This window comes from Falco naumanni, chromosome 3 (assembly GCF_017639655.2).
Source record: "Falco naumanni isolate bFalNau1 chromosome 3, bFalNau1.pat, whole genome shotgun sequence".
NCBI lineage: Eukaryota > Metazoa > Chordata > Aves > Falconiformes > Falconidae > Falco > Falco naumanni.
Window position 1 is genome coordinate 10,853,167 of NC_054056.1, and position 11,902 is coordinate 10,865,068.

General features: G+C 54.3%; 1 protein-coding gene across 1 annotated transcript; it reads left to right on the top strand.

The window, feature by feature from the left end:
• The first annotated feature begins 55 nt into the window (after nucleotides 1-55).
• On the top strand, nucleotides 56-10,965 carry DNAJC16 (DnaJ heat shock protein family (Hsp40) member C16). The gene is given in 15 exon segments (XM_040585480.1): nucleotides 56-339; nucleotides 1,191-1,257; nucleotides 2,193-2,523; nucleotides 3,380-3,564; nucleotides 4,464-4,568; nucleotides 5,174-5,332; nucleotides 5,712-5,842; nucleotides 6,061-6,244; nucleotides 6,440-6,622; nucleotides 6,868-6,944; nucleotides 7,428-7,508; nucleotides 7,614-7,712; nucleotides 8,170-8,340; nucleotides 8,739-8,826; nucleotides 8,828-10,965. Coding segments are annotated over 15 exon segments (2,340 nt in total). The 5' UTR covers nucleotides 56-169; the 3' UTR covers nucleotides 9,137-10,965.
• The last annotated feature ends 937 nt before the right edge of the window (nucleotides 10,966-11,902 follow it).

Here is an 11,902-nt window from a genome sequence, read left to right on the forward strand (position 1 = left end):
TCGCTGACCGGAAGCGGCGCCGTCTCTATGGTGACGGCGGGGCGGGCGCGCCGGAAGCGGCGGCGCAGGGCGGCTGAGGGCGGCCCGTCCGCGGCCCTCGCCGCTCGCCGGTCCCCGCAGCGTCGGTCCCCGTCCCGGCCCCGCTCCCCGCCGAGCCCCCGCCGGAGCCATGGAGCTGGGGCGGGCGGGCCTGGCCTGGGCCGCCGCCCTGCTGCTGGCGGCCCTGGGAGCGCAGGCCGCGGCGGCGGGGGACTTCGACCCGTACCGCATCCTGGGGGTGGGCCGGAGCTCCAGCCAGGCCGACATCAAGAAGGCCTACAAGCGGCTCGCCCGGGAATGGTACGTGCCTCCCCCTCGGTCCCGACCCGGGACGGCCGGACACACGGGCCCGGGGGCGGCCGGACACACGAACCCCGGGGCGGACCGCGTCCCAGAGCCGGGCAGCAGCGGGGGGGCGCAGCCGGGCCGTGGCGTCAGCCGCCTCCCCCGGCTGTCCGCGTCCGGCGGGGCTCCGCGGGCGGCCGGAGGTGAGCGCCGGGTCCTGCTCGCAGGCCAGGGGTCATCCCAAAACCGAGCGGCCGCCTTTCCCGTGAGCCGCAGTACCCGTCAAACGCCCCCGGGGCCTGGCTGCGGGGGAGGAGGTTCTCCCTGGCTCAGCTGGGACCTCCACAGGTCTGACTGGCGGTGAGACATTGACACCAAAGGGCAACGCGGCTCCCACGCCGACACCCAAGGGCAACTCGGCCATGGAAGGGAAGCGCATGGGATGCACAAATACCACACGCTGAGGAGCGGGCTCGAGGCACGGCCACAGAGCTTTGAGAGCCTGCGTGGCTCTGCCCCAGACGTCCCCGAGGGCTGTGGTGGGAGGTATTTTTCAGGAAGAAGCCAGTAGCTATGTAGAGCAGCAGCCAAGGGACACATCACCATAGTAGGTGGGAAAGAGACGTGCTCCCTCGGCCTGGGCTTGGGCCGTTGGCAAGGGATCGGACAGAGGAACAGGGCCTGCAGGCATGCATCCCAGTGCTGTGTTTTGGGAGGGTGGGAGAGCATGTGCCAGGTAGAAAACATGATCTCGGCCTCAGTGGGTGCTGCTGCGCACCCCGCCTGTCCATGTCCTGCTCGCCAACAGCTCGCCATGCCCCCGCAGGGAACTGCTGACCCCTTTTCCCTCCTGTTCTGCCTCGTAGGCACCCTGACAAAAACAAGGACCCTGGAGCAGAAGACAAATTCATCCAGATCAGCAAGGCCTACGAGGTAACATGCCCTTCTTGCTATATCCCTGCCGTCGTTAAAAGTTAAGCGACCTTATTTTTCCGGATGCGGCTTTGTGCTTTTCTGCGTACATCCACACAGGAAAGGCACTTAACCCTGTGGAGGCAGACACTACCAACCAGGAAAGTTTCCTCCACCTTCTCAATAGAGAGCTGCTGGACGTCACCAGCGTGGCCTCCATCGCAGTCATTTTGTGACTGGTCTGCCCTGTTCTCACTAAAAAGCCTCAAACGAGGGAGGAGTGGCCACTCACTGAGCCCCGTGTGGCTGGGCGGCCATCTCATCTGTGTCATGTGTACATATAAGTGCTTTGGGGGTGATGTAAGCAGCGTTACTCACCACAGGGCTTTACTCGCTTCACGTGATGCTTTGCATAAGCAGTAATTTGCACATCGCTCCTGCATGGCTCTCAAAATTGGCCGTCTTGGTTTGAGGCAGCTGACCTGATGCTGCTGCAGCCAGTAGGCCCAGCCCACAGAAATAAAAGCAAATTCTCATCTCCCAGCTGAAAACTGCAGTTTTTCTGTGGGGCTTCCAGCTACTTGGAAAAACTTGTGGCACTTCCTGATGTGCCGAGAAAGCCCTCAACATTCAAGCAGATGCCAGCAAAAGCTGCTCCGGAAAAGTAGTGTCAGTGCTGAGATGGCATGATGTTTGGGCTCAGGGAGCAGTCGGTGTCTGAAATGGGTACAACGGCCTTGATTTACAGGCTCCTTTCCTTTGGCTTTTTTTACCCACGTTGACTGCAACGAGCCTGGAGGCCGCGCGATAGCTCCCTTCTCCAGAACGCTGATCCCTCCCAACATGCAGCAAAAGCTACACATTCTCTCATAGCCCATAATTTACTGAGGGAGTATTGTCAGGGAAGTTCCACCTCCTGGTTTCAGGTGAGCATTCTTCTATCATCTCCTTCCCAGATCCTCTCCAACGAGGAAAAGAGGGCAAACTTTGACCGCTATGGAGATGCCGGGGAAAGCCAGGGCTACTCTCCACACCAGCATCGCCAGTTCCACCACTTCCATGAAGGCTTCTATTTCGACGAGTCCTTCTTTCATTTCCCTTTTAATTCGGAGAGGCGTGACACCTCTGATGAGAAGTATTTGCTCCATTTTTCCCACTACATCAATGAAATCGTTCCAGATAGTTTCAAGAAACCTTACCTCATCAAAATAACCTCAGACTGGTGTTTCAGCTGCATCCACATTGAGCCTGTGTGGAAAGAAGTTGCTCAGGAGCTGGAGGCACTGGGTAAGGACAAGGCCGTTGAGGCTGGGCATGCATCAGTTGCCCGGCGAGGCTGTGGTGATCACCGTGGGCTTTGGGGGACCACGTTTACGCTGTAGATTTCCTCAGGGGTTGAGCCTAAGGCTTTCCCAAACATTACTGACACCATAATCAATGAGGCTACGGCTTAGAAATGGTGGAAAACCCAGGCCCCTAGATCGCAAGGGCAAGGCACCTTTTCTCCTGACCGTGCGGCTGGCAGCTTGGTCCAATGCTGACGATAATAGGTGGCGGCGGGGCTGAGGGCTGACCGCACCGCTACGGGTTTAGGCTGCCAGCCTAAGCGCTGTGTTGCTCTTGGTCCTGCACTCAGCTGGCTCTGATAGGCAAAGATCCCTGCAGAATACGTCCTCTGCTTGAGGGCTGCTGCCATCCCATAAGTTTTGCGATTTACAGAATGTGGCATTTGGACACCCAGCAGGTATTTATTTTGCACTCGCCCCTCCGCGCCCAGCTTCCTCATTCTCCCCACAGACATCATCTGTGTGCATGCATTCGCAGAAGAACAAACTCGGCAGACATCAGGAGACAAAGGCCTTGTAGTTCCTGCTTGCTAAGGTTTTTCTACTTGAGGTTTTAGCATAGCACATGGAATACCAGTGGACAGTGGAAAAGAGGACAGCATGTGCTCTCCCTCTCCCCATAGATAAAGCTATGAGTTTAAATGCAGTCTTGAAGGATTGCAAGTGGAGGAGAGTACAGAGTTAGGAGGGATGGTCCCATGAGTAACTCCTGAGCAGGACGCTGGGCAGTAGAACGGGTCTTCAGCTCCAATTTTCTGCTAGGCTGCCTTTCACATGAACTCGCTGTCCTTTTCCAGGAGCAGGAATAGGAGTTGTTCACGCCGGATACGAAAGACGCCTCGCCCATCACTTAGGGGCACACAGCACGCCGTCCCTCCTAGGGCTCATTAACGGGAAAATAACCTTCTTCCACAACGCCGTCGTTCGAGAAAACCTGCGGCAATTCATGGAGAACCTCCTGCCGGGGAATCTCATAGAAAAGGTATGCTCCAGTAAGGGTGTCGCGTGCCACTTCTCACATCCATCCGGATATGCATCTCTCTTCAGCTGTTTTGGTGGCTGACCCATTTAATTTGGCCCCCGAGCTGATGTGTGTCCCTAGCACATGAAGATCCAACAGGTTGGCAGGGCATTTTAAGAGCTGTCATTACAGATTTCACTCCCCTTCTTCCTCGGGCTGTCATCCAGCTGATGAGGGACTGCATGGCAGCTCGTAGGTGTTGTCTGCTAAAACTCACTGAGATCCCAGAGTCCCATGGTTTGTTTTGTCCGGTTTTGATTCAGACCTTGGACAGTGGAGCTGGCAGCATGATCCCTTTCAAAGATATAGGGAACACCTGTTGCAGACAAAATTCCTGCATTTCAGCCTTGCTTGGTCATTTGGGGCAGCATCTGAGAGCGCCCACCTCCCCTTTTCAGTGTGACGTGGCCAGGTCAGGCCCTGTAGTGCTCTCACCTGCCTGTCGTCTGCTCAGCGCCTCATTCCCCTCCCCTCGTGTTCCTGTGGGGTCTTCAGCGAGGGCCACCTCTTTACAGATGCCTGTAAAGCCTTGGCTTCCCACCATATATAAAACATATGGTCCTGATGAACAGTTAGGAGAGCACAAGTGGCACCAGTATTGTCTTGAAACTGCATCAGCAGAGGGTGCAATAACTGGGATGGTTGGTGGGGGGCTGAGATGGATGGTTTTAATTCACTGCCTATACCAAAAAAGCACAGAGCAAGCACGCCTGTTGTTGTTGTTGGAAAGGTGAACCCACAGTCTGCTTTCTGTAACGCCCTGACAGCTTTTTCAGGCTCGATTCCCCTTCAGACATGACAGTAGGGCATCGTGTGTGCCTTCGTCAGAGGCTCCACTAACGTTCTGATTCTATTTAAAGATTACAGATAAAAACTACGTCCGCTTTCTCTCCAACTGGAAGAAAGAAAACAAGCCCCACGTCCTCCTATTTGATCATATGCCAGTTGTCCCGTTATTATACAAGGTAATGCGATTTCTGTCACTGTGCCGTTGACTTGCTAATAAATCCTGCTGTGCCAAAAGAAAATGCCGTATCGCTGTGAGCAGAGGCGGACCGATGCCACTTAGTACTACTGACTGGTTCTAGGAGAGCAAGCTGATTTGCGTCGGTTGAAAACAGCGTGGCCAGGTGACCGACTGCGCTGGGGGTCAGTTTCTCTGCCCTGCCACGGATGTACCCTTAGCAGACATGAAGGCACGGGTGGGTTTCAGAGGCAGTGGCAACAAGAGACAGGAACTAACCTTTACTGGTAGTGAGCGATCTTTGCAGCAGAGCTCCTTTGGGTACCCAAAAGCCTGTTTGCTGTGAACCCCCTGCTAGCATGCGAAAGGTCAGGCTGTAAAAGCCAGCTGGGGTCCGTTAAGGCTCCCTGTATGATAACTAAGGGGATGCAAACTGGGCTTCAGCGAGGGTGAGGCAGGGCTCTTGCCTCTTAAAGCATGTGCCTGACAACCTTTAACACAGCAGGAGGCGTGCTCAGAGCAAAGTCACCTCAGGCACGTGCGGAGGGGAGAAAATGCTGTTTGCTGTCTCACATAAACACATGCTGGTGCTTTCTTCCCATCCAGCTGACTGCCTTTGCATACCGAGATTACTTGTCCTTTGGTTACGTCTATGTCGGACTCCGAGGCACGGAAGAGCTGTCCCGTCAGTACAACATCAACGTATACACTCCCACCATGATGGTCTTCAAGGAGCACATCGACAGGCCTGCCGATGTGGTGCAGGTACGGCTCGGAGCCCCCTCCGGGAGCTTCTGCCAAACAGACACCCAGGTTTTCTGACTTAGCTTGTGACGAGAGGTCGGTCAGTGGCAGGCGTCAAAGCAAAGAGTGTTCAGAGTGTTCGTTGTCAGCATAAACTCTGGCTTCAGCAGCAGGGAAAAGCAAGCCTGAGGAGAGAAGAAGCTCACCAGGCTTCAGCTACGGTGTCTGATCTTTTGAGGAGGGTGGCCACAAGTAGCTGCTCGGTCTCAGGGCCTCAAAACGTCTTGGGTGATTTCCAGGAAGACCATGGTGGCTGGCAGCCTTCGGGCACGAACATCACAGCAGCTTTGCTCTCCTCGTCCGGCTTGGTTCTGACCTCAGATTTCTTTGTCCTCACCAGGCACGAGAGATGAAGAAGCAGCTCATCGATGACTTCCTTTCCCAGAATAAGTTCCTCACAGTGGCCAGACTCACCAGCCAGAGGCTGTTCCAGGAGCTGTGTCCTGTGAAGAAGTCTCACCGTCAGCGAAAGTAAGGCTCCGTGGGGGACGCATCCCCCCCGTTTTGTTCCCTGAGGCGCTGGGGCTGCTTCTAAAGCCACTTGTTTGATTCTGAGCAAGCGGGGGAACAAATGCATTGCATCACATTCAGTATCCATGTTGCAGGATGGGGTTCTGGCTAGGGGAAAGGGGATGCTTGTTTCCTCTCGTTTCCTAAATGGCTCTTAACCCTCTCGTCATGTTGCCTAGGCACTGCGTGGTCTTGCTTACTGGAGAAGGTGACAAGTTTGCTGCAGCTTATGACGCATTTTTGACTTTTGCTGTGGCCAACACAAAAGACACACTGAAGTTTGTGCACATCTATAATGATCGGCAGCCGGAATTTGCCGACACCTTGCTGATGGACGAGGAGAAGTATAAGGGAAAATCATCTGTGAGGGTTCCCCTTTTTATTTCTTTTTTCCCATCCTCCCCCTTTCCTTTCACCTGTTCTAATTCGCATCACTTTGGGCAGGAGGCTATACCTTGATCTGACTCCCAGTTCTGGGCAGTGATTTGAAGCGTAATGTCTGTCTAGAAAACCGTACCTTCCCCAGACTGACATCTGCGCTGTTACTGCCTCGTCCAGGTGGTCATTCTGGAGAGACGCAACAATGCTGGGAAGGTCGTCTATAAAGCCTTGGAGGAAGCCTGGCAAGGCAGCAAAGAGGACAACTTCATCCTCCTGGATCTTCTGGACCAGCTGAGGACAGACCCCAGCCTTCTCTCATTGGAGACCGTTCTGGCAGACCTGAATGACGAGCTCGCTCCCGTAAGCACGTGGCCTTTTCAGCTGCCCAACCACTGCATCCCCTTTTTCAGATAGTCCCATTGCAGCCCTTCACGGGCATTATTTAGATTTTAAAATACCAGGGTGAGACTCCTTTCCCGCTCTTGTAGAGAAGCCTGCGGCATGCTCCAGACCTGATCAGGCCCAGGGTTTGGTTTAAGGGTTGGGAGTCCCATCGGGGTGCTCTGGGTAGCGGGTTTGGCATTGGCTTTTTTCTTTTTCAACAGATGTTCCTTATCCGATGGCTCTACTCTATGCTGGACTATATCTCAGACTGCTGGGACAGTTTGTTTCACAGTAACTGGTACGGATTGGGTGTGAATGAGTCTCAATGGGGAGCAGGACTGCTATTACCTTGTTTCAGAGGCATAGCAGAAACAGGGTCTTATGGACAGGAATTGAGAACATACCAAAACACACAGGCACCTGTATTCTCTCGAGCTTTAGGCAATGAGTGGTGGTGCCACGGTGACGTTAGCTTCTGCCTCGAGTATGCCATGCTTTGCCTCGAGGCTGAGCGTGGATGTTATGCTCCCAAAAACACACATCTCTCATTGTCTTTCACCTCTTCCCTGTCACTTGTTTTTAAAATGGATCCGTTTTTATCCTCCTCCTATTGGGTGGGAGCAGGACAGTGTTCAAAATCTTGATTGTCTTTAAGACCCCAGGAAACCAGGCGAGTTTCTGGGGAAACCGCATGGTATTACTTGAGGTAACAGGAACTGAAATTCGAATAGAAACTGTGGGACTCACAGCCCTGACTGCTGTTTGCAAATGTACCCCCCAGGCGAGAAATGATGCCGCTGCTGTCCTTGCTCTTCTCTGCGCTCTTCATTCTCTTTGGCACTGTCATTGTTCAGGCTTTCAGGTGAGTGCAGGCCAAAAGGTCCCAGGGGATCTTACAGTCCAGCTGATAGCTCCTCTCTCCAATCTGCAGTGCCTTAAACGCACCCAAGATAATCTTCCTTTGCAGTGATTCGAGTGACACAAGGGACTCTCCTCCCTCTGAGAAAGAAGAAAATGCTGCAAAGACGGAGAAGAACGATGCAACCTTTGGCAAAGAGAGTAACAGGTTCCCTCTCTCATTTCTCCACACACATTTTCCACTGAAGCATCACTTGGGGGGCCTCTGGCCAGAGCAGAGCATTAGGGGGGCGGCAGAGAAGCACCACAGTTGTACGGGCATGGCGCCTTCGTTGTGTGGGGCAGCATGGGTGCAGTGAGAGGGGTGGGATTTGTGCTCAGCCAGCACCAAGGGCCAGCAAGGACAGGGGTGTGCAGCCTTAGTTATTATGTGATTCCTGCTGAGTGGGCCCCAGACGGCATCTTCAGGGAGAGGCAGGGAAGGTCAAGGTCTGACCGACTCGTTGAGGAAGATCCGAGTCTGGCCCTGGCACCCATTAAACAGGCTTGAACTCCAGGGCACGGGGACAGCTTGGCAGAGGACAGGGAACGGCTTTGCAGTTCCTCCATCCTCAGCCTCTCCTGGTCCCTCGTTCCCCCTTCACCTCATCACGGTCTTGTTGCAGCAGGATGCCCAAAAAGGGCTTCGTCGAGGTGACTGAGCTAACGGACATCAACTACAACAGCAACCTGGTGCGCCTGAGGCCGGGTCACATGAACGTGGTCTTGATCCTGTCCAACTCGACCAAAACCATGCTCCTCCAGAAGTTTGCCCTGGAAGTCTACACGTTCACAGGGTAGGCTGGGGCCCTCTCCCAGGTTTCTGTTTTGGTTTTAGCAGCTTGGGCAACGCCACTCTGATGACAAGTTAGCAGCGGTGTTGGCTCGTTCACCAGGAGGGAACGCTTCTAGCCAGCAAAGTGGCCTCTGCACACATCAGCAGCAACGCGTCACCAAAAACCAAGCAGCCTTTCCTAGCCAGACAGGTTTGGTGCTGCTGCTGCTTTGCCGTACCCATATTTCAATGAGGAGGGTGCACACTAGGCACTGGTCATGTGCTGAACGGGGTTAAAAAAGGAGCTGCGGCCACCCAGCTCTGCACCTGCCCTCATTTACCAATGCTTACCTGTCCAGTAGGAACAGTCCGGCTCGGGAGGCACGTGCTAATCCCGCTTCCCCTTTACTCTTCCCCCAGGAGCAGCTCTCTTCATTTCTCCTTCCTCAGCCTGGACAAGCACCGAGAATGGCTGGAGTACTTGTTAGAGTTCGCGCAGGATGCGGCCCCCCATCCCAAACCAGTACGACAAGCATTTCCTCGAACGTGACTACACAGGCTATGTCCTGGCTCTGAACGGCCACAAGAAATACTTCTGCCTCTTTAAGCCTCACCGATCCGGGGATGAGGGGGGAACCCTGGCATTATGCGAGGAGTACAATTCCTTGGTACCCGTGGAAGCCAGAGGGAAATCCTCCTGCAGCCCGGGTTCTCGATCCATTAAAAACAAATTACACAAATTGTCCTTTTGGATGGAACGCCTCCTGGAGGGTTCCTTACAGAGGTTCTATATCCCCTCGTGGCCCGCGCTAGACTGAGGGATTTTAAAGAGATTCTAACGGACACACTTTTTATGAAGATGACGAGGGACAGCTCTTTCCAGGAATACACAAACAAGCGTGACAAATGGACCTTAGGTTTTAGATGAACTCTCCTAGGGCCGGCAACTAGAAAATATCTCCCCGTGTCTGGAGCCCGGGAGCGCAGCCAAGCGCACTGAAATCCCCCCACCGCCCGCTCGTCGTGCGTTTGGACACCGTACTACCGAAGAGCCAAGAAGGCCGTTTTTCCCTTCTTGTTCTGCCACATCTGCTTCCCGAGTCACCCCCAGCTCCATCTCTCAGTTGACCTCAGTTGAAGAAAACCCCATGACTCCTCTGCCCTGGCGACTTGGGCCAGACCGAACACGGCCGGTAACGCAGGTCAGGTCGCGGTTCTCTCTCCCCTTCCCCGTGTGCTTAGCCTGTGGTGCATGGTGTAACACCGGCAAGACCCTGCGGACCCTCTTGGGCCCTGCCTTTCTGAAAGGCCTCCCACCAGGCAGTCATACTTGATCAGCTTTCCCTGTGGTAAGTGAATAAGTGTTTTAGGGTATGGTCGGGAGCATCTCCCTTGTAGCAAACCTGTAGCTGGGAGTACCTGTGGTGCGGGCTAGTAGGCAATCTGCATGTTTCATGCTCATCGTATCATAGTTCCACGTGCAGCTTCACTGGCAAAACCGTAACCAGGGAGGGAAGGGGTTTTGCACGGTCGTAAATACTGTAAAAGTGTTGAGCCATTTAAACGTCACATTGAATTTTTCAGATGCCTTTCTGCTTCTGTCGATTTTAGACGATGTATCCTAGAGCCATAACTTTAACTGCGTCCTCAGATAGTAGGCGTGAGCTGCTACAAGCCAGTAGATGTGTAAAAGAAACTCTACCTAGCTGCCAGGGAGTCGGTCGGGGCTCCTTTCAAACACCCTTACACCCATAGTACAAACCTTCCTTTGTATCGTGGAACCTAATTCTTTGCCCAAGGCGTGCGGTATCATCAGACTGTCGCTTACACGCGAAGCTCCTTTTGGTTTAGGCGTGGGTTTCAGATGCTGGGTTTCAGCCGCTCGCCCGTTTCCTTCCTGCCCCCACCCTCGGTGTCTCTACACGCAGGCTGCTGCCTTGGGGGTTTTGTGCATTTGCGTTGGGGGGGTCTTTTTGAACTGGCAGGTCCGTGTGAAGCTAGGGCAGTCACAAAGCGTGGGCTTTGGTTTGGGCTTTGGCATTTTAGCTCCAACAGCCACTTTTGACACCACAGTGAGGGGAAAGGGAGACCCTTTGCTGGGAAGGCGAGCAGCAGATTCGTGGCCAGACCCTCGAGGGCTAAAGCGAAGGAGCAGGGTTTCTCTGTGCGGGCAGGGCTGAAATCCGGCGGGGCTCGTTCTTCCTTTTTGCTGCTTCACACCGGCTGGCACTGGTGGTGCCTCTTCCAGCCCAGGCCCCTGCGGTACCAGGTCGCCGTTAGGCTGCGGCGGTGCCGGAGCACGGGGATCAGAGTGGGGTGGCCTTTGCCGTGGGGGCCAAACCTGACAGTAGAATGCTCAGTCAAGCACGTGGCGTTAACTCAAAGCTCGGCTGCCCCTTGCCGCCTTAGTTGCCGTCGTAGCGGAGCAGCCAGTTAGAACAACTCTGCCAATCTCTGAGCTAGCTGCCCATCCCATATGAAATCCAGGAATGCTCAAGTCATTTTACTGCCACTGTGACCTAGTTGCTCACAATCCCTTGGCTTGCTGTGCTCCTCCCCACCCTGGGAGCAGATCGGCGTGCTTCGACCACCACAGGTATCTCAAACACCGTGTATAATGTACTTCCAAATAAACGCTACGATGCTACCAGCTGACCCTATGTGAGGTTACTTAATTTTAGCTCAGCCAACTCTGGGCCGCAGCTTGAACTGCTGCACGAGCGAGGCACTAAAGCAGAGGGAAGGAAGGAAGGAAGAGAGAGGCCTGCTCCCTGCCAAAAAGCACTGAGGCGCACACGTACCGCTGAAGTAGAGCGGGAACAAAATGCTGGCTGGATGCTGCTAGACTTCATCTTCGTTTGGCTGGAGCCATTGCCACAGCGCTCTCGTGCACTTTCCCCGCAGCTTGCCATGCAGGACGTGGCCAGAATAGGTCTTGGCCTGGTGGCAGGCTCTGCATAACTTCTTAAGACATTTGCAAAAACAAAAACAAAAAAATTCTCTGAGTCTCCGCTGTCTCTTCAGCTACTCAGAAACCGGAAGAAAGCCCTGGGTGTGTTTAAAAAAAAAAAGTGCCTAGCTGTGCTACAGCCAGGGAATTCAGCCCTGCCCCAAGTACGAAGAGAAGGCCCTTGGGCCTTCAAAATACAGGTCGCACGCCGCCCGCTTGCTGGAATCATTTTTTCAATTACTTGTTTTTAGCAAAGGTAACCACCTCCCCTTCAGGACAGAGTTTTGGTTAAGGGGTGCTTGCGGCACTCCGGCCCTGCCGGCTGCAGCTGGAATGGGAGCACAGCTCCTGTTTAACCAGGTCAGACCAGCTTGGCTCCTGTCGCCCTTTGACGGAGAAACGTTTTGTGGGCTGAAGCAAACGCCAAACTGTTCTAAACCCCTCATTCGGTGAGCTTTGGTGCCCACTGCAGAGCAATGGGTGCTTCTTTCTTGTAGAAGAGTGTGGCCAGAGGCCACGTACGTCCAGGATATGTCCGCCCTCCCCCAGCAGCTGCGAGCCATCGCCCCCCCTGGTAATTTTCCAACCCCCCCCCACCTCCAGCGGTGCTCGACCCGTATCATAACATATCATC